The sequence below is a fragment of the Mesoplodon densirostris genome, chromosome 19 (genome assembly GCF_025265405.1).
Source record: "Mesoplodon densirostris isolate mMesDen1 chromosome 19, mMesDen1 primary haplotype, whole genome shotgun sequence".
NCBI classification, from domain to species: Eukaryota; Metazoa; Chordata; class Mammalia; order Artiodactyla; family Ziphiidae; genus Mesoplodon; species Mesoplodon densirostris.
Window position 1 is genome coordinate 62863745 of NC_082679.1, and position 23184 is coordinate 62886928.

The 23184-nt window shown below is 62.7% G+C and overlaps 1 protein-coding gene across 10 annotated transcripts in view; it reads left to right on the forward strand.

Annotated features, from left to right (window-relative positions):
* Window positions 1-23184, forward strand: part of GSE1 (Gse1 coiled-coil protein) — a 426332-nt gene that overhangs the window by 396102 nt on the left and 7046 nt on the right. For 9 of the 10 annotated variants that reach the window (XM_060085176.1, XM_060085178.1, XM_060085179.1 and 6 more), the window contains 12 exons: window positions 3828-4027; window positions 9107-9282; window positions 9721-9918; window positions 10513-10704; window positions 11164-11450; window positions 12291-12615; window positions 15183-15796; window positions 16901-17013; window positions 17252-17522; window positions 18946-19059; window positions 19866-20231; window positions 21783-22061. In XM_060085176.1, coding sequence (XP_059941159.1) covers window positions 3828-4027; window positions 9107-9282; window positions 9721-9918; window positions 10513-10704; window positions 11164-11450; window positions 12291-12615; window positions 15183-15796; window positions 16901-17013; window positions 17252-17522; window positions 18946-19059; window positions 19866-20231; window positions 21783-22061 — 3135 coding nt within the window. The remainder of the gene's footprint in view (window positions 1-3827; window positions 4028-9106; window positions 9283-9720; window positions 9919-10512; window positions 10705-11163; window positions 11451-12290; window positions 12616-15182; window positions 15797-16900; window positions 17014-17251; window positions 17523-18945; window positions 19060-19865; window positions 20232-21782; window positions 22062-23184) is intronic. The other variant, XM_060085177.1, reaches the window with a different exon arrangement.

Here is a 23184-nt window from a genome sequence, read left to right on the forward strand (position 1 = left end):
TCTATCGCAGCCGCCTCCAGCCGGCACCCGGGCTGGCCCTGTGGTGCTGCGGCTCCGGCCACGGGAGGGGGCGTCTCGGGAAGGCGTCCCAGGGGTCCTCCTTTAGGGAGCACATCAGGTGACCGCTGTCCCTCATCGGCTCCCCGTCCCTCCCCGGGTGAGGCGGCCTGACTCAGTGCAGGCTTGTGCCCAGGGAGAGCGAGGGCTGTGCGGCGGGGCTGAGATCACACTCTGCAGTGCGCCGGGCAGGGGTGGTCCCGACACAGGAGCCCTTGTTTAGGGCACCCAGTGGGTGCTTAAGGTCGTTCGGGTGGTGTCTAGGGAGCTGACATGCTGCACTTGTGTTTCCAGGCTTCACTCCGTCTCCCCTCACAGCGACTTGGGTGTCTCAGCTGTTAATTACATGGGCTCAGGGGGCCTCGGGCGCTAATCCGCGAGGTCAGATGACAGAGGTGACGCGGACCGCTGTGCGCTGTCACCCCCTCCGCCCCCGGCTCGCTGCCGCCTGCTGTGAACCGCCGGTTCATTACAGCTCGCGCCGCACTGAGAACGGGGTCGGGGGCGATCGCGCTAATTGGCGGTTGCGTGGTCAGGCATCGATCTGGCTGCCAAGCGAGGCGTCCGGCCTGCCCCTGAGGGACGAGGCTGCTAATTGCCCGTGGCCTCCGGGTGGGCAGGGGCACCTGGCCCCCAGGCTCCGTCTCTCGCCCTCCCCTCCTCCTCCCTCACTCACTGCCCAGCGCTTACAAACGATGCCGATCCATGGAGACCTGCTAATGGCGTGGGGTGGGGGCTCGGAGGCCGGAGGGGGGTGATCTGAGAGGTGGGAGGGGACGGGAGCCAGGTGGCCCTGAGTCTCTGTGCTCAGGTGGCATGGCCCCTGGGCCCTCCTGGCTGTGAGGCCCCAGGGGCTGGCACAGGCTGGGGCTCTGAAGTGTCTGCTCCAGCTTCCCCCCGTCCGCCCGGCCCCTCGAGGAGCAGTGCCCACCTGGCCTTGACCCCACCGTTTTCTGCAGGCCGTGCAGCCTCTCCCTTGACTGGGGGGGTCCTCGGTGTGTTTGTTTCCTTTCTTCTTCGGCTCCCTCTACCCCCAGGCGGAGTTTGCACAGGGCGGCCCGGGGTGCAGGCCGGGTGCTCGGTAGGTCCTCCTGCTTGGTGGCCGAGAGCTCTGGTGGCTTTCCACCCCCTCCCTGCTGTGTCCTTCTGGCTGCTGGTGGACGTGGCGGGAGTTTCCCGTAGGGGCCGCCAGCCTGCGTCTTTGGTGGATGGCAGCCTGCTTTGCTGGGGCCCCAGGAGCGGGGTTGCCGGGCCAGGGCGTGGGCGGTGGTGGGGAGATAGATGCTCCCAGTTTCCCCAAGTTGCACAAACCTGGTGAGCGCTCAGGGTACAGGGGTTCCCTCCGTCGGCCGGTTGCAGAGGCCGGCTCCGCGCCCCAGAGCTGGCCAGGTCAGCCTGCCGCCTGCCTCCTGCTTCTCCCTGGAAGCTGGCTTCCCGGGTGGGCCCCGCCAACCTGGCAGACACAGCTCGTTTCAAAACTTTGGCGGCTGTCCCACTGCGAAAAGGAAGGCCGCCGACGTTGTCGCCTGTCAGCTTTCCCCAGGCGGGCGGTAATGACAGCTGACCGAGGCTGGAACTTGCCCCACGGCTGGGATCCTGACCCGGTGCTGGGTCTCGGTGGTTGGCCCAGCCGACTTGGGGTTGCAGAATTGTGTGGGCCGTGGTTGGCGGGTCTGTTTGGGGAATTGGGGGTCACACGTCAGGGGCAGCAGGCTGCAGGTGAAGGGGGCACCTGGCCTCAGCGTTGTCCTTGGGGTTGCCAAGCGGCTCGGCTGGGGGCAGGTCTGGCTGGCCCGGGTGTCTCCCCGTGGGGCTGCCCCGCCGTGGGGCTGCCCCGTACAGTTGTTCAAACTGTGCACAAGCCTAGGGAAGCACAGTGACGCGGCCTGGACCGGGAGCACGCTTCTCAGGGCGAAGCTCTGTCCCAGCGTCCGTGGGGCCTCGGCATCCGACCACTCTGCCCCCTGGTCACTGCTGAGCCCGCGCCTCGATGGTCAGGGCCTCCGGGGCAGAGGGAGGGTGACTATCTCCCAGCACCCCGAGCTGTAGGCTGCCCTGCCCCCCCTCAAGCAAAGGTTCGATTAGGTAGCAGGAGCGAGCCCGCCTGAGATGGTTTGGAGAAAAGACGAGGGTCTTGATCCCTGGCACCCAGGCACGTTCTGAACAAAATCCAGGGAGGACGGGTGCTGCTTGCGGAGGGGGTCTGTGCTGGCCCCAGCTTCCTCCCCCGCCCCGGGGCCCCAGGTGCCCCAAGTGGGGCTCCCGCAGACAGACGTCTGCCCAGTTGAGCCCGTCAGAGGGGAGCTTTGCTAGATGGCGCGTCTCCAGGCAGCTGCTTGGGACTGTCAGCAGCAGGCTCCTCGGCCAGGTCCACCTCCTCTGGCCGCCCGAGCTCACGCAACCCCCGTGACCGTGGGCGAGCGCGGTGCCTGGCACGAGATGAAGCTCTGCTGTGTAGTAAAATCTGGGGGTCCCCTGTCTGGCCTGCCCCAGATTCAGGGCCCTGGGTGCTCTCCGTGGCTCTCAGGTGCGGTGGGGTCTGTGTCGGGGGCCTGTGGGCCATGGGGCCTCTGGAGGTGGGGCATGTGAGGGGTCTCCTCTGACCCCAGACTGCAGCCCAGAGCAGTGCGGGCTGTGGATGTGCACACGACCGAACCTCGTTGGGCCTGGGCATGACTCTCGGGGACCCCAGGACCAGGCCCTGCCGGCAGCTCCAGCCCTCAGGGGCCACTCTGCTGCCCGCCTGCCGGGATATCCCACCGGGCGGTGACGTTGGGGCGAGCCTGGTGCTGCTGGGGGTGGGGGAGGGGGGACGCGCCTTCACCCCTCGCTCACAGGCGGCCCCGCCCCTCGCGGGAGGAGCAGCTGCGGGCCAACCTGGCTGCAAATGGGCGACTTCCTCCCAGCCCCCCAGGCCCCGCCCTCTCCTCCCACCCCACACACCACCATGACCCTGTACCCCTGCCAGGAGCTAAACCAACCCCAACCTCCTGACCCCCCGCAGGCCTGCCGCCCTCCACACCACCCACCTCGGGGGGGCAGCACATGGGGGTGATGCTGAGGGTGGGGCTTGTTTTGGAGGTGATGGAAATCAGATAATGGTGATGTTTCCACAACGCTGTGAATGTGCTAAAAACCACCAACCTGTGTGCTTTCAGCGCCGGATCATAACTCAGTTCTTAAAACTTGAAATGAACGCATTCCATATTTTGAAAATACAGGCCTTCCTCAGCCACGCCCTCACCTGTTCCCCACCCTGCCAGGCCCGTCCGGCAGCTAGGACGCCCACCCTCAAGCACACAGGGGGCTCGCGGGGAGAACTTGGGGCCTTTCTGTGCGCCTCGGGGCGTCTCGTGCCCACCCCCTTGCTCATAGCCTCACGTGCAGCTACTCCCTCTTGCGGGGCAGGTTCAGCAGATCCCTCACCCTGCGCCCCAGTGGCCCACATCAGCCCCGGTGACCGGGGTGTCGCGCACGGCCCCCAGCTGCCGTGGGTGTAACTCGTCGAGCCACACTTGCTCTCCCGAGGCTCTGTCTCCGTCCATGTCTGGGGTAGTGGCCCTGCCTGCGCCCCCGGCTCTCTCCCCAACTCGGCGGGAGGCTTGGGGTGAGCAGCACCGGGCACGGGAGGCCCTGTCCGTGGGCGGGGGTGGGGAGTTACCGCCGGGATCCCAGGCTGGGGCAGGGCGTCCGCGGGAGCCCGCATGCCCCTGCCCGGCTGTTGGGGGCCGGGGGGCACCCGCTCAGGCTGCTGTGTCCTTCTCCCGCAGGGTCTTCACTGAGCAGCGAGTCGTCCCCCGTCTCCTCTCCAGCCACCAACCACAGCTCTCCGGCCAGCACGCCCAAGCGCGTGCCCATGGGCCCCATCATCGTCCCCCCTGGGGGCCACAGCGTCCCTAGCACGCCCCCTGTGGTGACCATCGCCCCCACCAAGACTGTCAACGGCGTGTGGAGGAGCGAGAGCCGGCAGGTGAGTGTCGGGGAGGCGGGGGCTTAGGGTCGGGGGGGAGGCGGCCTCCTGCAGAGCAGGACCTGTCGTTTTCTCTGCAAAGTGGTGTAACTACAGCACCTACCTGGAGGGTCTGTGTGATTCAGGAATATTCACGGGCGTTAGTGGTCTTGGGCTGCCACAACGAGCATCACAGAGCATCACAGACGGGGGCTTATTTAAGACAGATTTATTCTAGAGGCTGGAGGCCCAAGTTCCAGCTGTGGATAAGGTCAGTTTCTCCTGAGGCCTCTCTCCTCGGTGTGTAGGCGGCTGTCTTCTCCCTGTCTCTTCCCGTGCTCTTCCCTCTGTGTGTGTCTGTGTCCTAATCTCTTCTTCTTATAAGGACACCAGTCCTATTGGATCAGGGCCCACCCTAGTGACCTTGTGTTACCTTAATTACCTGTTCAAAGATCCTGTCTCCATATATGGTCACTTTCCGAGGTCCTCGGGGCTGGAACCCCAACATAGAAATCTTGGGGGACAAAGTGCGTAAAATGGTGTTTGCACATCCTAAGCACTTGATAGACAATAGCTGTTATGATTATTATCTATTGCACAAACAAGGAATCGAAATAGCGAAAATACCAGCCCATATTTTCACAGGTCAGTTTTCCTATTTCTGTATTAACTTTCGAAGTCCGCCCGCTCCAGGAGGCCCTTTCCCGCGCCTGGGGGGTGGGTCCCTGGTGTGACGTGGCCGTGCAGAAGGCTCTGGTGGCCTTGGGAGCTGCCCCTGCACCTGCCTACCTCCACCATCCGCCCGCAGCCCCGGTGCTCCCAGCCTGGAGGGGCCCTTCCTAATTAAGGACACTGTCCCTGTGCTTCTCTCCTGGATTTTTCTGGAGTTCCCAGAGGGATAGCACCACTTGGAAATACTAATTAAACCACAAAGAAAGTGGGGGAGGAGGGCAGCTCTCTGCCCTGCTGGGGCGGGTGGGGGGATGGGCCCCAGGGCCCCAGCTGGACATCACTCAGGGTCTGTCTTTTCTCTGCCCTGGAGGTGGGGGGAGCCAGCCTCCGTCCACAGAGGGGGCCACCCTCAGGCAGGCCCTGACCAGGGAGCCCAGTGGGGACCCCCTGAATTCCTGGAAATAGGCCAGGTGGCCGTAGCTTGACTCCCACATCCGAGGTGATAGACACTGCTGGGTCATCGCCTGGCCAAGGCCCCCGTGCCCGCCTAGAAGCTGCTGTCCTGGCTTTGTCGCTCTACCCCGAGTGCAGTTTGGAGGCAGGAGAGCCAGGGCAGGGCCTGGTGAGCGGATCCCGGCCAGAGGGGTTTGGAGATGCCCAAGACGCCACAGTCCTGGTTTGAGGGAGGACGAGGGGTCCTCACCAGCGTCTCCTGCCTCCAGAGGGGCCCGTTGCCACCTGGCGACTAGCCTCGACCGCAGGGCCCTAACCACCTGCGTCTCCCCTAACTCCCGGGGACCCGGATGGTTTCTGATCCTGTTGCCACGTCCCTGGTTTGGTCCTGTCCCCTGTGCCCAGCAGCCGCCCATCCAGACCCAGGAGCCTCCTAAACGACCCCCTCCTGGACACTCAGGTGCCTTGGCCCCCTTCCCCCCAAGCTCAGCCCTCCTCGGGGTGGGGGGTCCTCACTGCCTCAGAAACACTGAGTTACCCCCAGAGAAAGGGCCGCGGTGGCTCTCTCCAGCCACTTACCAAGGCGGTGGTTAATGAAACACTAGTGCCACCAGGGAGGGCGGTGGGAAGGGAGCTGGATTAGTGGATGATGTACAGCTCGTTGGCTCCAGCACAAAGGCTCAGCGGAGAACTGAATCCTCCCGGGGAGGGGGAGACCGGGAAGAGCGGAGTAGTGAGGCGGGAGGGGGGCTTCCTGAAGTCACGGCACGTGAGTCACGGGGGGCCCTCCGGCGCACCGGGGTCACCGGTATTTCCCAGGTAGCGGGAGCTGTGGAAGGACACATGCAATGACAGTCTGTTTTAAAGCTAACAGGGCACGTCTGCCCGGCTGCCTAGTGGAAACCTCTCTAATCACCAGAGAATGAAGGATTCTCCCCCCACCACCACCCCGACTCCTTCCTTCTTTCATCTCTACAGCTGCGCCTGCAGCCGCTGCTCAGAAATGAGAGCTGCCCGCAGATGTTCCTCGGGGCGAGCCCGGCCACGGGCCGGCGTGGAGGCCTCAGGGTGGCTGATTGAGCCTCCTGGGCCTGGCCTGGTTTGGGGGCTGCTGCCTGGGCCCACCCCCCCGACCTCATTCCCAGGTGCCTGTCATAAGCTTGGCTGGGCTCCAGCCAGACGGGAGGCGCGTGGGTCCCACTGGACCCCCTGCCCGCCAGCCCACCCCTCCCCCCGCCTCTCCACCTCCTTGTTTGTCCTCGGCTGGGCTGGGAAGGTGCCATCTGGCCCAGCCGCCTTCAAGCAGGGCTTTGTCCTGCCGAGGGTTGAAGGGGGCTTCTGGGGACGGCGTTGCTGGGGCTGGTGCGCCCGGGGCCCCTCCCCTGGGACAGGGGCTGCCTGGGGCCCCTCACTCTGCTGTTTGATTCAGCAAACAGTGCTGGAAGCGCGAGGAAGCGTGTGATGGCCTGGAGTTGCCCGGAGCTTGTCCCCAGATTTTGTCTTTAAATCGAGGTCCCCTCAAGGACTTTGCTGTCCTGGGCTGACGGTGGAGGCCCTTGGCTGCCATCTTCCTCCTACTGTGGCCTGAGGGGAGGAGGGACCTTGCTGCCAGCCTGGAGGCGGAGCCCAGGTCACCCCGGGTCCCATCACCCCGGGCATTTATTGGGGGAGCCGCCCTGGCACCTAGGGGGCCTCCGGCTGCAGCCACTGCGTCCCCGTCCAGAGAGCATCTGAGGGCCATGCCGTCCCTTGTTTAGTCCATCTCAGACCTCGGGCACAGGGCCTCTCCATTCCACGGTGGCCCCCGTGAGGGACAGGCCCCAGAGCAGCTGAGGGGAGCCTTCGCGCCTCGTCGCGGGGGTCAGCACTTGTACTGGCCAGGCCCTGCGCCAGCAGAGGGAGGGGTGTGAGGGGGACCCGGTACACTGAGGACAGCCCCTTGGGTGGTAGTGTCGACGGGGAGCGCGAGAGGGTGTAGGGGGGTGGGCTAGGAGGTGCAGCTGCTTGCGTGAGACCCCCGCTTCCCGTCTCCACCCGGGCACCCGTCTCTGCTGCTCTGTGAGCCGCTGCTGTGATTGCACGTTTGACAGCTGGGGGAACCAAGGTCTGGGGCAGTTATGGGACCTGTCCAGGGTCTCCAGGACCAGACGGGAGCCACCCCGCGCTGGGCCCCGTGTAGAAGGCTCGTAATACCCAGGCGGGGGTCCCGGGCTCCCTGCCCTGACCCGGGCTTGCCGCACGCGTGGGTCCCACCCTTGACTGCCGGTTTGCGACCACCCCTCCTGGGAAGGGCAGGTCGGAGGCCCCGCCATGAGCGGAGGGGCTGTGCCCACATGTGGGAACAGATGTGGCCGCTCATTAAAAATTCCAGTCAGCGGCCTGTCTCCTCCAATTAACGAACACTGCCACGGCGCCCACCCACCAGCACGTTTGGTAAATACAGTGACGGACGGGCCCCTCGTGCTCCGCGGGCTCACCCTCTACTGGTGTGGAGGTGGAGGGGTCGCCCGGGGGGCTGCGCAGTCTGTCCCTTGCCCCCCACACAGGGAGTGAGATGGTTGGGGGTCTCTGCTGCCCCATTTCCTGACTCTGACAGGAAGGTTACTGGCAGAGCCAGGGCTGGAGGGACAGTAGAGGGTGTCTCCTCAGGGACAGACTCTTGTCACCGCCCCACGTACAGTGGTCATTCCTGGACACGCGCCACATCAGTGAGGAAGCAGAGGGTTGTGGCCCAGCGGAGACACCGTGGGTTTGGGGTGGACGGACCCGGGCCCACGCCCTGCTTGCTGCGGCTGATCAGGGGCGGCCGCGCCTGGCGCCAGGTGGCGGGCGTCGTGCCATCTGGCCAAGGAGGGGCTGCGTTGTGGAGCTTTTGGGGCTCAGGGGAGGCCTGGGCCGAGATATCCTCACCTTAGGCTGAACAGGGTATCACGGTGACGGAGCCCCCGGACTGGCGGCCGCTCCTGCGTCCAGAGCGAGAGCCCCCGGCTGCTGTTGACGCTCGGTGCCCACTGCGCGGCCCTCTCTCAGCCGTGTGAATGACCCCAACGACAGAACCTTTCAATGGGTTGTGGACGCTTCTGTGGGTGGGCGTGCAGGACGTTCCTCCGTGTGGCTGGGGGTTCTGGGGGCTGCCTCCTCCCCTGTCCTGCCTCCCCTGTGCTGGTTTCTCGGGGGCTGCCTTCCCCACCAGGCTCCAGGTCACTCTCTGCGTCCGGGAGTCTGGGGCAGGCGGGCCCATGGCCCTGCCCCTATCAGTGTGCAAAGGTCCCCAGACAGGTCTGGCCAGTTGTGCTCTGGTCGGTGCCTGGGCCGCCCCGGGGTTTGTCCCGGGGACAGGCTGGCATGCTCTGCCCAAGGGCAGCAGCAGCTTCTCGGCCACGTCCTCCACGGGCACTGTGGGCCGAGAGGTATCTGTGACGCAGGCTGGCAGCTGGCAGCACAGCTGACGCCTCGGCCCCTTGGGATGCCGGCGCATGCCTGGCGATCAGTGGCCAGGGGCTCCGCGTGGTTCTGTCACAGCTGCTGCAGTGCAGAGCTCACCGCCAGGGGGTTGGGGGGTTGTGTGGAGACCACCATCATCCAGCTCCCGCGTCTGAGTTTGGAGCACGTGTGACCTGTGGGAGATCGGTGCTGGGAGGGCACAGGCGACCCTACTGTGCTGCGTCCCCTCGCGGGCACTCGTCTGGACTCCAGTCTGATCTTGGGGCGTCTGTCCTTTCCTGTCGCCCAGATGCGTTTCAGTCCAGACCCACCCATCATTGGAACCCGTGTCCTCCCTTCTTTCTGTTCCACCTGCCACGCCGCTCATACCGCGGGTTTGGGTGGAAAACCATAAGGAAAGGCCATCTCTAGATCGTGCTCTAAAGCTTGAAACTCCCCCCGCCCCACGAGTCTGGAGGAAGGCCTGGCTCGTCGCTGGCCGTCGTCTGAGCCGCCTGCCCCTGCCCTGACCCTCTGCTCTCTGCCCTCTAGCAAGACGCTGGCTCTCGGGGCAGCGGCAGCGGTCGGGAACGCCTCATCGTGGAGCCCCCGCTGCCCCAGGAGAAGGCAGGGGGCCCGGCCATCCCCTCCCATCTGCTCAGCACCCCCTACCCTTTTGGCATCTCCCCCAGCTCGGTGGTGCAGGACTCCCGCTTTCCTCCGCTGAAGTAAGTGCAGGTCGGGGCCCGGGGAGGGCATGTGCGCTGGGCTCTGGACCCCTGAGGCTCTGGCCGCCAGGCCGGCTATGCCAGCTGAGCCCAAGAGCCGCCAGATGGTGGCTCAGCCCCGGGCCGGCAGCCCCGTCTGCGCCTGCTGGCCGTTTCTATGCTGAGCCGATGGCTGGCTCTGCTGTCTGGCCGACCCTAAACCCCCAGTCTGGGGCTCCCGGGGCCAGGGGTCCCTCCAGGCCGCGGATAGTGGCCCTGCGCCCACTTGGTGAGGACGGCGGGGGGCCGGGGGGGCCCGAGGAGCAGCAGCTGCCCACCTGTGCCTCCTGCCAGGACCTGTCCATGCGAGGGAGGCATGGTGGAAGTGTGGGGAGGTTGGCCCGTTTCCTGGCCTGGGGCTCACCTCTGCCTTTTGTCCTCTGTCTGTCCCTCCTGCAGCCTCCAGCGGCCCGTGCACCACGTGGTGCCCCCCAGCACGGTGACGGAGGACTACCTGCGGAGCTTCCGGCCCTACCACACGGCCGAGGACCTCCGCGTGTCCTCCCTGCCCCCGCTGGGGCTGGACCCGGCCACCGCCGCAGCCTACTACCACCCCAGCTACCTGGCCCCGCACCCCTTCCCCCACCCGGCCTTCAGGTGAGGCGCCCCTTGGGCAGATACTGGTTGGGGCCAGATTCCCAGGGCGACCCCAGGCGGCCGCCCCTCCCAGTCCTGCACGTGAGCCGTTAGGACTTTGCCCCCAGAGGGAAATTCTGTCCCAGCTGGCCTCGCCCCAGCCCCTCCCTCTCCCGCAGTGGGCTCCACTGGTGCATGTGAGCGTTAAAGCGCAGAGCGCACGGTTTGTGTGCGACCAGGAAACCCCGCTGGAGACGGCGCTGTACCACTGCTCTACGTAGAAGGCGTCCCGTGTCCTCCCTGACGGGTCGGCAGTTATGCTGTGGACCACCCCTCCCCAGACCTGGAAGTCTCCTCACTTGGCCTGGGGTGGCCAGCAGGGCCTCGGAGCCCTGAGCTGTTATCATCTGTTGGCCTCTGGGAGGAAGGGGCTTTGGGTCTGGCTGTGGACGTGGACCCTTTCTGCAGGGCCTTCATGGAGGCTCTGTGGCCGTCCTGCCCTGTCCAGCGACCCTGGATCAATAACCGTACCTGGCTGGGGCACCTGGTGGTAGGGCTGGGTCTTGCCTTTTTTCCTGTACGTTCCGTGCTCACTAGCCCCGTCTTCCCGCACAGGATGGACGACTCCTACTGCCTGTCGGCCCTGCGGTCCCCTTTCTACCCCATCCCCACCCCCGGCTCCCTGCCCCCACTGCATCCATCAGCTATGCATCTCCACCTCTCTGGGGTCCGCTACCCGCCCGAGCTCTCGCACTCGTCCCTGGCGGCACTGCACTCGGAGCGGATGTCCAGCCTCAGTGCCGAGAGGTAAGCCCCGTCCCAGGCCGGGTGTCCTCTGCTTTTCCCTCCCTGGACGGCAGAGCCTGGCTGGGCCGTTTGTGTGTGGCCAGGCGGGCTCCTTGGCCACTCAGGTCCTGGGTCTGTTTGCCTGCAAAAGGGGCGCTGACGGTGGATGCTTTGAGCTCCTGGCCAGTGCCTGACGAGGCTGCATCCTCAGAATCTCCAGTCCCCCCCGGCCGTGAGCTTTCCATGGCGCTTCGGGAGCTGGTGCACAGCTTTTGATCTAACGGACTTTGAGTCTCTTAGTGCGTTAACAAGAGTAGAACCCGCCTCACCTCCCGTCCCCGTTCGGATGGGAATGCCGGCTTTTTCAAAACCTTGGTCTCGGGTGTCGGCTCCTCGCTTCTGGGGGTTCTCCCTAGCGGCCTGCCCCGGCTCCAAGCGCCCCCGCAGCGGAGGTCACATCTCCCTCTGCTCGCCCCGCAGGATGCAGATGGACGAGGAGCTGAGGCGGGAGAGGGAGCGCGAGCGCGAGCGGGAGGCTGACCGCGAGCGTGAGAAGGAGCGCGAGCGCGAGAAGGAGCGCGAGAAGGAGCTGGAGCGCGAGCGGGAGCTGGAGCGTCAGCGGGAGCAGCGGGCCCGCGAGAAGGAGCTGCTGGCCGCCAAGGCGCTGGAGCCGGCCTTCCTGCCCGTGGCCGAGCTGCACGGGCTGCGGAGCCATGCCACTGAGGAGCGGGGCAAGGCCTCGGAGCAGCTGACCCCGACCCGAGCAGGTACCCGAGGGGCGGACCGTGCCCGGTGAGCTGCGTACTGGGGGCTCCCCGAGGAAAGGGCCCTGCTGTGTAGCGTCTGCCTGCAGGCCTGCAGCAGATTCACACCATGCCTTTTGCAAGCTGCGTGCCTCATGTCCCCGGACAGGGAGCCGGGGGGAGAGGCACACGACACAGAGAAGACAGATGTAGGTAGACAGCTGAAAGACTATGCACCGTGGTGAAACGTAACAAAATGCTTAGCAAGGGATAGTTTTAAGTGTTTTTTTTTTTTATTTTTTAACGCGTTTTTTTTTTTTTAACGCGCTACGCGGGCCTCTCACTGTTGTGGCCTCTCCTGTTGCGGAGCACAGGCTCCAGACGCGCAGGCTCAGCGGCCATGGCTCACGGGCCTAGCCGCTCCGCAGCAGGTGGGATCTTCCCGGACCGGGGCACAAACCCGTGTCCCCTGCATCGGCAGGCGGACTCTCAACCACTGCGCCACCAGGGAAGCCCCCTTAAGTATTTTTTAACCTTAGTTTTTAACATTTTATTTTATTACACGTACGCGTAATCTAACGTAGCAACCGGCTCCGCGTAATCTAACTTGTAGCAACCGGCTCGGATGATTCCCAGAGTTCAAGTCTGCTTTGGTGTGTGGGCGTGAGCCTGCCCCACACGCCCACACCCAGCATGTCACCCGGATGAGGCGAGCGCCCGGGAGCATCCATGCCCCCGGCTATCTCGGCCCGGGCGCGGGGAGGTCCTTGGAGGGTGGTGCGCATCTCCTCCGGGTGGACGGGCAGCGGGGAGGGACTGAGCCTGGTGCTGAGATCCCGCCGTGACAGCCTTTCTCCCCCACAGAGAAGCTGAAGGACGTGGGCCTGCAGGCGCCCAAGCCCGTGCAACACCCCCTGCACCCGGCGGCCGCCCCGCACCACCCCGTGCCCGGCCTCCTCTCCACCCACGGCCTCTTCTCTCTGCCGGGCAGCAGTGCGGCCACGGCCCTGCTCCTCCAGCGCACCAACGAGGAGGAGAAGTGGCTGGCGCGGCAGCGGCGGCTGCGGCAGGAGAAGGAGGACCGCCAGTCGCAGGTGTCCGAGTTCCGGCAGCAGGTGCTGGAGCAGCACCTGGACCTGGGCCGGCCGCCGGCGCCCGCGGACACGGAGCACAGGCCTGAGAGCGCCAGGTGGGCCCGGGGATGGGGGCGGCACCTGCACGGGGGCCAGCGTTTAACGAGCGCGTGTGACCGGCTTCCTGCGAGCCTGCGAGTGTTGACACCTGTGTTTCAGTTCACCTTCTAAGCCCTGCTTTGGCCGGGAGGAGGGAGCAGTGAGGAGGGAAGTTGGTTTCTCAGGGGCGTCCACCCCGAGTAGCCTGTGTCTGCAGCCCCGGCCCAGCTGCGTCCCAGCAGGGACGCTCGCGGCTCCTGAAGGAGGGCGAGGGAGAATCTTCATTCAATAATTATGTCCTTTCCACCTCCCTCTGCCCAACCTTTTTTTTTTTTTTTTGCGGTACGCGGGCCTCTCACTGTTGCGGCCTCTCCCGTTGCGGAGCACAGGCTCCGGACGCACAGGCTCAGCGGCCATGGCTCACGGGCCCAGCTGCTCCGTGGCATGTGGGATCTTCCCGGACCGGGGCACAAACCCGCGTCCCCTGCATCAGCAGGCGGACCCTCAACCACTGCGCCACCAGGGAAGCCCCCAAACTTTTTTTTTTAATGAGAAGGGGGACTCCCTTTAATTTTTAATCAGGCAAAAAATTAATTTTACTGCTTTTGTAATTTTTAAAAATACCCGTTTCTCCAGCTGTGTTCTGAAAAATTTCCAAGAGGCCTTTGCACCTGTCTCTGGGACCCCTGTCTGCCGACACCTGCCCTGTGAGCTGGGCCCCTTCTTACAGCTGCCCGTGGGGCCTCGCTGCTCCCTGTCTGCTGATCTGGCTGTCACCTTGTGTCCCCCACCCCACCTTCCCTCCCTCCAGGGCTCACTCTGAAGGGCCGGGCTGAGACCCACACAGAGTTGGTGGCGAGAGCCTGGCCAGGCCTGGGGCACACTGGGCACTGCTCCCCTTCTCCGGGCCCATCGCCCTCAGCTTCACACAAAGGAGGTCGGGTGGGAGGATTTCTGAGCCTCTTCCCGGCCCCTGATGTCCATGGTGCTGGGTGTCTGGGTCGGAGGCATTGTAAATGTCCACTTGTTCCCTCTCTCTCCAGCTTTGGCTGATTGGTGGGTATTTTTCTGTGTCCTGGGCATGGCTGGCCTATCCAGCAGTCCTGCCTCTGCATCCACTGAGGGGATTCGCTTGCTAATTGGGTGTGACCGGGAGTGCACTGTGGCCAGGCCCCTGCCTGGGTCTCCTACCTTCTCCGGTCTCTGCTCCGCTCAGCGTGGCCACAGCGAGGTCTGTGCTGCAGACGGTCCCTCTGCTTCTCTGGGCCCGTCCGAGGCTACACAGGGGCTATCTCGTCTGCTTCTGAGCTGCCCTCTGTTCCTCTGGTCCCCGTCACACCCAGGGGACTGGGCGAGCAGTCAGCACACGTCCAGCATCCCCTGATAAATTCAGGGCGCGCTGACTCCCGAGGGTGGCTTCCCCTGCTTGGGGCTGCAAGATCCCAGCGCAGCTGTCAGGGCCTGTGTGCTGCCGCCCCCAGTGGGGGTGGCCTCTGCCTTGGCCCTCACCTGGCCTCGGTGCTCCCCACAGCAGCGCGAACCTGATGGTCTTTCGGGCCCTTGGGCTCCGGGTTAGAAAACCAGCCTGTGCCTGGCTGCGGCACATGAAATACTGCTTTGCTAACAGGTTTCATTTTTCTGCTGTTTACTTGAGGACTTACCGCTTCTCGATATGGTTCCCTTTCGTATCCGCCCAGCAGAGGCACAGTGGCCTTGGTGGCTCTGATTAGCCTCCTCGGCCAGGCAGGCGGAGCCCTGAGAGACGGCTGCTCACGTGCCTGCCGTGGCCTCTGCCCTTTCCCCTTCCGTCCCCTCAGACCTTACCCTCAGTCAGTGTGGCAGCGTGGCGCTTCCCTTAAAAAAATAGATAAACTTTGGAGAAACAGTAGCCACGTAGTCCTTTGGAAGGTGAATGTTGTTTTAAATGCACCGAGGAAAGAGGCACTTAGTTTGGCTTCGGGGCAAAGCTGCGTGTCTGATGGGAGGTCCCCTCTGGCTCCTTCCCTGCCTGTGTGTGAGGGGCACGTGCTCCAGCAGGTGGCCTGGCTCCCTGGACAGGGACCCTCTGGGGCGTAGCTGCCGGCTGTGAGGGTGTCCACGGAAGCAGGTCTAGGCCGGGTGGACCCCCGAGGCCGGCCTCTTGCTGCTGTCTGTGGGCACAGAGGGAGAGGAGATCGGGCCCCATCCATGTGGCTCGCCTGGAGGAGGGATCGGGCCGGGAGCGGGTCTGTTCTCAGGGTGCTCGGAATTCAGGAAGCGGTGGGACAGGGTGAGCTGCTGTGAGGTCACGGGTGAGAGATAGGCTCCAGTGGGTCTGGCCGGGACTGTCTCTGTCCTAGACCCGCAGAGCCCGTGTCAGGCTCCCTGTCCTCTCCAAAGTGGGCCTGCACACGCGAGCCGTCTACAGAGAAGGTGGTGGAGCGGAAGGCCCGTTCTCCCTCCAGCCCTGGGACGTGGCCCAGAGGAGGCCTGCTCGCCCCTCCAGCTGTGGCCGGCTCGGGGTTGCTGGCAGGCGGCCTGGGGGCCAGGGTGGCTGGCGCGCCCGGGCCCTTGCGGCTGACGGCTGTTTCCGCTCCCTTCGCAGGCCGGGACCAAACCGTCACGAGCCGGGAGGCCGCGACCCCCCGCAGCACTTTGGCGGCCCCCCGCCCCTCATCTCACCCAAGCCCCAGCACCACTCGGTGCCCACGGCCCTCTGGAACCCGGTGTCCCTGATGGACAGCACGCTGGAGACACGGCGCGCCCCCGAGGGCCACCCTCTGCACGGCCACCCCGCCCCGTTTGAGCCCAGCCGCCAGGCGGCCGTCCCGCTGGTGAAGGTGGAGAGGCTCTGCTGCCCCGAGAAGGCGGAGGAGGGACCCCGGAAGCGGGAGGCCGGCCCCCTGGACAAGTACCAGCCGCCGCCCCGCGAGGCGGGGGGCCTGGAGCCGCAGGCCTTTCCCCCCACGCCCGCGCACTTCCTGGCGGAGCTCGAGCCGTCCACCCAGACCGTCCTGGGCCAGCCCCGGGCCCCGCTCGCCCCGCCGGCCCCCTTCGGGGAGCCCCCCGGGCCCCTGAAGCCGGGCTCGCCCTACCGGCCCCCAGCGCCACGGGGCCCCGACCCCACCTACGTCTACGATGAATTTCTGCAGCAGCGTCGGAGGCTGGTCAGCAAGCTGGACCTGGAGGAGCGCCGGCGGCGGGAGGCCCAGGAGAAAGGTCGTGTCCCTAGCAGCCGCGGCCCTCCCTCTTCCCTCCTCCCTCCTCCCTCGGGCATTCTGCCCCGGGGTCTCAGCAGCTCCAGGGAGCAGGTTCACTGGCTCCTGCCTGACACTTCTGCTAGGGAGACAGACCTGGGCCCCCCGTCTGTCCTGCCACAATGTGTGTTATCCCAAAAATCCAAATCGTAGACTGTCTGTGAAAACAGTTCCACAGACACACACACAGTTAATAGGTGATGAACAGAGGCCAGTAAGACGGTCTGAAGTATTAACAGTGCAGCGTAAAGGGGAGGAGGCTGTCGAGAGCGCGGCCCGGGCCCGGCGGGAGCTCTGGCCGCCTCTCCTTCTTGCTCCTGCACAGGGTAGGGTGGGACTCAGCCAGCAGCACCCTGGGTTCCCCAGAGAGCCACGGAGAACAGGCGAGCAGGCCCAGGGCAAGTGTGGCTGTCCCCCACCCTCACCCCCTGTCAGACCAGGAGGGGTTGGGTCCAGACCAGTTTCTTCTGCATGGTGTTGAATTCAGCTTCTTAGTCAGAAGCGGGGGCCAAGGCTGACTGAGTCTTGGTTAGTCTACATTGTTGGTCTAGGCTAAATTTAGAGCCCCAGAAAGATTTTTCTGCTCCACTCACCTTGTGAGAAGGCGGAGGGAGAGCCCCGGTGCCCTCGGGTGCAGGGGTTCTGTTCTCTGCTTGCATGCATGCTCTATACGTTTGAGGGGACGGGGACCTGAGTGTGCCTGTCCCTTCCCGAGCAGGAGGGAGCGGGTGTGCACAGACAGCCTTGGGCTGCTGTGGACGTGGCCCCGGGCCTGTGTGATGGACGGTCCCCTGCTGGGGGATCGGTGTTGGCCAGGAGGCCGCCTGGTCACTTAGGTTTGTGGATCCAAGGGAGGCCTGGTGCCTGCCTTCTGTCCCCCACCTGCCAGCCCTGAGAAGCCCTAGGACTAGGGGTTAATGCACATTTCCACCTGGGGTGAAAGGAATCTGGCTTTGGGGGTGCTCATAGGGCAGTAGGGCCTGGCCTGCCAGGTGGAGTGCCCTGTGTGTGTCCACTGGCGAATCGAGGCTCCCTGCCCAGCTGAAGAGATCCGTTCCTCCTCCAGGATACTACTACGACCTGGACGACTCCTACGACGAGAGTGACGAAGAGGAGGTCAGGGCCCACCTCCGCTGTGTGGCCGAGCAGCCGCCCCTCAAGTTGGACACGTCCTCCGAGGTATCTGGGGTTCGTCGCTGCGGTCAGGCTCTGGGCTGGGATGCTGGCACCCACCTCGGTGCCTGCCTCTGGGCTTTCCCACGCTTGTTGGGACGCCGTCAGGGCCCTCCTCCTCCCGGGCCCGGCGCGGAGTGGCCACGGCACAAGAGCTTCGAGGACCCCAGGAGGGGCCCCTGGGTCAGTGGAAGCACGCCACTGCCAGTGGTTTCAAACTCATTTGTTTTCTTTCCCAATCTAGAAGCTAGAGTTTTTGCAACTTTTTGGCTTGACCACCCAACAGCAGAAGGAGGAATTGCTGACCCAGAAGCGGAGGAAGCGGCGGCGGATGCTGAGAGAAAGAAGCCCGTCGCCCCCGATGGTTCAGAGCAAGCGGCAGACGCCTTCGCCGAGACTGGCGCTGTCCACCCGCTACAGCCCCGACGAGATGAACAGCAGCCCCAACTTCGAGGAGAAGAGGAAGTTCCTGACCATCTTCAACCTGACCCACATCAGCACTGAGAAGAGGAAAGGTGAGGCCTGGGCGGGGCCTCACCAGGAGGGCCGAGGGTCTGTGAGGAAGGAGGCGGGGCCACGGGCTCCTGGGGGCGTCCTGGGGCTCTCGGGCTTCCTCCTGGCTCCCCTCTGCTCTCACAGACTTGCCCCACTGTCTCCGCCATCACACTTCTCTGCGTCGGAAACTCGCATGGCCCCCTTCAAAGCCTGTTTTCTCTTGTCTCATCCCGGGTGGAATTGAAGACGCGCTAACGTTCTGTGTACAGCCCACCGTGAGCTTGATGCCTGCTCTTGTCCCTTGTCAGCTCTCCCAGCACCTTCAACCCACCCTGGGTGTGGGGTGGACCTGCGCCTTCCCGAGCAAGGTGCTCAGGCTTCTCGGTAGCGGGCGCTTTCTCTCGGCGGCTGCTCTTGTGGCCGCTGGGCAGAGCCGACACCCACTGTGAGTGGACGATTTGCCCTGAGAGATGCTTCCAGATCGGTCTGGCCACCAAGGGCCATGTCGGGGCTGACTCTTGGGCTGGAGCCCATGGTGCAGGAGGAGTGGTGCGGTCTGAACACTTTCTGGGGCATCTGCTTCCTTGGTCTGCCGCTCACGCTCGCTCAGCGCCAGGATGGTGGGGCAGGTGAAACCCAGGCCTTCCTGGGGTACACGCCCCCACGCTCCCCTTGCTGGTGCTCACTCACCTCTTTCCGGAAGGAAGAGGAAAGCAAAAGTGCTTCTTGGTCATCTAGTTGCTTTCACTTATTTCGTTAGTGGGGGTGTAGCATTCAGTTTCTGTATTGAACCCGTGAGCTGGAGTTCTTGCTTTCTCTTGAAGCGGCAGGGACACGATGACCAGGGCAAATCCCTGGGAACGTGCATAGCTGTGTTTGTAAAGAGCATCTCTCTGCCTGACTTAATTCCGGGAGGAAAAGCCGCCAGGGATGTGGCCACTTCAGTCCGCGAGAGGCCCCTGAACTGCGTCGGGAATCTGTGGCATCAGATGTCACCGGGTCGGTGTCCCTTTTCCCTAAACGGCAGCCGTCATGGGATTCGCACTCGCGTGGCAGGCGGCGGGGAGGAGACTGTGTCAGGAAGCAGCCTGTGCTTCCCAGGGTTCTGTGGGGCTCTTCGGGGTTGCTTCCTGTGTCGGGGCCAACTTTTTTCTCTTTTAAGTAAGAATTCATCCCCAGAAGCTCGCAGGTACCAGGTATTCACTGCACACACACAGCTGTCCTCGAACACACCTGAAATGTTACGTAGTAAAAGCTGAGAGGAATTTGGGCTCGCTGTAAAGTGCAGTTTCTTCCTCTAAACCTAGCCTGTCCCCATGGCTCTGTGTTGCTCGTTCTAAAGGACTCACGCCTGCCGGTCGCGGCCTGGGCTGGACTCCTGCTGTCCTTCCCTCCCAGGAATGACACGATCCTCTTGTTAATCTCGGGCTGCTTTTCTCATAGACAAAGAGAGACTTGTTGAGCTGCTCCAGGCCATGAAGCAGAAGGCACTGTCAGCAGCGGTGGCAGACCCGCTCAGGAACTCTCCGAGGGACAGTCCTGCTGGGTCCCTGAGCGGTAAGGCCAGCCCCATCCGCCACCGCCCGGGACTGTCCCGGGGGCTGCCCAGGGTCAGGCCACCACGCCAAGTCGTCCTTCCTCCTGGACACAGCACGTGCTTCTTTCTCCCCATCTCTCTCTCAAGCTTCCTGCGCGTGGGAAGGATCTCCTTGGCCGGAGCGCGAGCCTTGGCAGTCGGGGCTCAGGGGGTTCAGGGGGAGGGTCCCGGCTGCGGCAGACTGTGCCTAGTGGTCAGCGTGGCTCTGGCCGCCGTCCGCCCACCCAGTGGTGTCCTGGGTCTCAGCACCGGCTGCTTGGGCTCCGTGCTCCCGTCCATCCACCCTTGACTCTCTTCCCCGGTGTCTTTGTCTTGCTCTTTCTGCCTTGCAGGCCCCTCCAGTACCTGCTTTCACACCTTCTCTCTCTCTCTCTCTCTCTCTCTCTCGTGGCTCTGACTCTCCTGCACTGTCCTGCTGACGGAGCAGGAAATCTTGTTGGTCTGGCCCTGTTCTCAGCTCTTAATTGGATCTTTCTGGTCGGGTCGGGCTACGTAACTTCCTGCCTTTTGGATGACCGGAAGCGACTTGCTTCTTCCTTCAGATTCTTCTTCTTCTCAGATGCCCTCCTGGGGCACCTTTCAAGGATGGCCTTGCTGCTAAACACACCCCGTCTCAGACCACACAGTGCACACTGACCTTTACTTAAGTGGCTCCAGAGTCCGGGTCCTTTGTCCTATGTCTTCATTCAGTGTAAGCCCTGGACGTCAGGGTTGGCCCGTTCACATTGCAGGTCTTAACACGTTCCTCACTTTCTGTCTCTAAAAGAACCAGCCACGCAGCAAGCCTCTCTGGATACGGAGAAGCCTGTGGGTATCACTGCTTCCTTGTCTGACATCCAGAAGGCCATGGAGCCTGGGAGACTGGAACAGCTCCGGCCCCAGGAGCGAGTCCAGGAGCCAGCCCCTGCCAGCGGTGAGAAAGCCAGGCCGAGCGAGACCCCTGGGGGCAAGAAGAGCCTGAGCATGCTCCACTACATCCGGGGCCCCGCGCCCAAGGACATCCCCGTGCCGCTGTCCCACGGCATCAACGGGAAGAGCAAGCCGTGGGAGCCCTTCGTGGCGGAAGAGTTCGCGCATCAGTTCCACGAGTCCGTCCTGCAGTCCACCCAGAAAGCCCTGCAGAAGCACAGAGGTAACGAGGCCGCCTGGCTTTGTTGAGGAGCCTTGCTTGGGATGCGTGAGGGTACCTGACAATAGAGGCATAGAGGCAGGTTCTGCCTCTGCAGGTCTAGGGTGGGGCCTGAGAGTGTACCACTTGGAGCGGGTGCCCGGGTGCTGCTGCTCCGTGGACCACACGTCAGGGAAGCTTAGCAAGAGAGGCCGTCTGAATTTAACAAGGCCCTCCAAGGAGCCTTTTCAGCAAAAACAGGATCCATGCCTTCTACAGCTGAGGGATTTCCCAGCTTCCCCTACAGACTCACCTGGAAATAACTAGGCCCAGCGAGCACTTTGTGTGACATACTGGGTGCTCCAGCCCCATGTGTGAGCCCCTAGATTCATGCCTCTTGGACATTTTGGTGGGAATCACTGCAGGTCAGAGAACAGGGGTCAGTACATTTCATTTCCGTTGATTAGAACAGAATCCTCAGTGATTCAATCACTACTGAGTGTAAAATAAATTTCTGTACACGCCAGCAGCCAGAAGAAAGTAATGTGGTTCCCATGCCAAACCTGTAAAAGACATTTTATTACTGCAACCTAGAAGAGCTGACTAGGTAAGTAGCACTTGTAGACATACAGCTCTGACGTCAGTATCCTTCAGGTAATCAATGCTGTCAGCAGACATGAAATGATACTCAAAAAGCAAAGAGCAGTGGTTTTTGCAGTGATCTTTAAAAAGAAAACAACCCTCCAAGGCAGGAGGAGCACTTAATTGAAGTCTGATGTTACACCCGTTTTGTTCAGACTTTAAAGTCACCCAGCCCCTGACAGTTTGGGCCGTACTGGCCCACTGACTGCCCAAGGCTGCTGTCCACGCGGGGAGGCACCTTGCGCCTGTTAGACCACCAGCAGCAGGGTCACAAGGCAGAGAGGACCTTGTCTACACAGCCCCCCCCGCCCAAAGCTAGCGGCCTCCTGGTAGCCGGCAGGGCACGGGGTGTGTTCAGGGACTTGGAGCACCTGCATTTCCTGAGGAGCGGGGGCTGATACTTACTGAGGGCCTGCTGTAGACCAAGCTCAAACCCACAGTTTCACAGAACACAATATCGAAGCTCAGGGCCTAACACAGCTGATCTCGTACACGTGGTGCGATTAATTGAATCCAGGCCTGCTGCCGTCTTAATATTTATTTATGGCTGCACTGGGTCTTCGTTGCTGCACATGGGTTCTTGTCTAGTTGCGGCGAGCGGGGGCTGCTCTTCGTTGCGGTGCACGGGCTTCTCATTGCAGTGGCTTCTCTTGTTGCGGAGCATGGGCTCTAGGCGCGCGGGCTCAGTAGTGGTGGCTTATGGGCTGTAGGGCGCAGGCTCGGTAGTTGTGGCACACGGGCTTAGTTGCTCTACCTGCTGCCGTCTTTATGGCTCTTTTCAGCCCTCCTGATGGTGCCGTCTTTGGTCTCCGAAGGGCACAGGCCTCACCATGCTTCGTCTTGTCCGCGGGGAGACCTCAGTCACACTGACTGTCGCCTGCCCCCAGCACAGGTCCCCACAGGCCCTGTGATGAGCCGTCTTCTCTTCCCCAGGAAGCGCAGCTGTGCTGTCTGCGGAGCAGAACCACAGCGTCGACGCCTCTGTCCACTACAACATCCCCGAACTGCGGTCCTCCAGCCGGCTGCCTCTGCCCCAGCGCGAAGGGCCTCAGGAGCCCCCCGCCGGGAGGAAGGGCCCCCTGGCACAGGAGGCGGACCCGGACTCGGAGGAGGAGGACGACGATGACGGAGAGGACGACGACGAGGAGCCCCCCAAGCGCAAGTGGCACGGGATCGAGGCCATTTTTGAAGCTTACCAGGAACACGTAGAAGGTACGCAGGGGCGCGGGAGGCAGGCCCAGGCGAGGGCCCGGGAAAGACGGGGAAGGAAAGCTTAATAGGCCAGTCGGCGCCAGATTTTGTCGCCGGGCTGGGGACTGTTTCTAAGTCGTGGCACTAGCACTCAGGGTTCTCGGGGTCCCTGGGCCACAACTAGGCAGAAACACCGGAAGGTACGTCTCCATCAGCCGTTTCGCCTATTTCCAGAACAGTTCCTCGGGCTTCTGTGGGTGCCCGGGCCGGCTTACAGGGGCAGTTCCTCACGGACTAACCTGAGGCCGCCCTCACTGGAGGAATTTAAGCACCAGGCGCCTGTCCCCACTCAGCATGACGGCGCAAACCTGGGCCCGCTCGCCCTCTGCTGTCTTCCATTGCACTTCTAAACATTCTGTCAGTCAGTCCTGACACTTGCGCCTACGTACAAGGGTCCTGGAAAGTGCAAAGGTGCTTCACTTAGCCGAGCCCCACATGGCCAGGCTGCTCAAGTGTGCAGCGTCTCTGCGACGTGGCGGTGTCCCCCACATGCTCTGTGGTCCTCCTGGACTGGTGCTTTGTACAGGAGGCGAACCCTTGATGGCCACCAGCATGTCAAAACCCAGGCCACTGCCACTCCCAAATTCTGTTTACCGTTATCATACAGGAGTCTTCATTTTTATCATGAATATCATGATCATTTCAAATATTTTAAAGTCAGCATTTTAAAATGCACCGAGTACAATCAAAAGGAATGCCCACATAGCCACAACCAGGGTCAATTCCTACATTTTGTTTATTTACTTTTTGATTTACAATGTAGTGTTATTTTTAGGTGTGTAGCAGTGATTCGGTTATACATTCAGTTCTTTTCCATTTTGGGTTTATCACAGAATATTGAATATAGTTCCCTGTGCTATACAGTAAGACCTTGTTGTTTACCCTGTTTTATGTATAGTATCAACTCCTACATTCTGCTTCCTTTTCTCCTTCAAATGAAACCCTCATTTTGAATTTATTAAGTACATATATATCCAGAAGAATATGTGTTAATAGCATTCCTTTTTATTTTAACACAGTGAAATGTATCCATCTTATCTGGGTTTATTTTTTGGTGCCTTGTTGGAATTCCTTCCCTACCCCA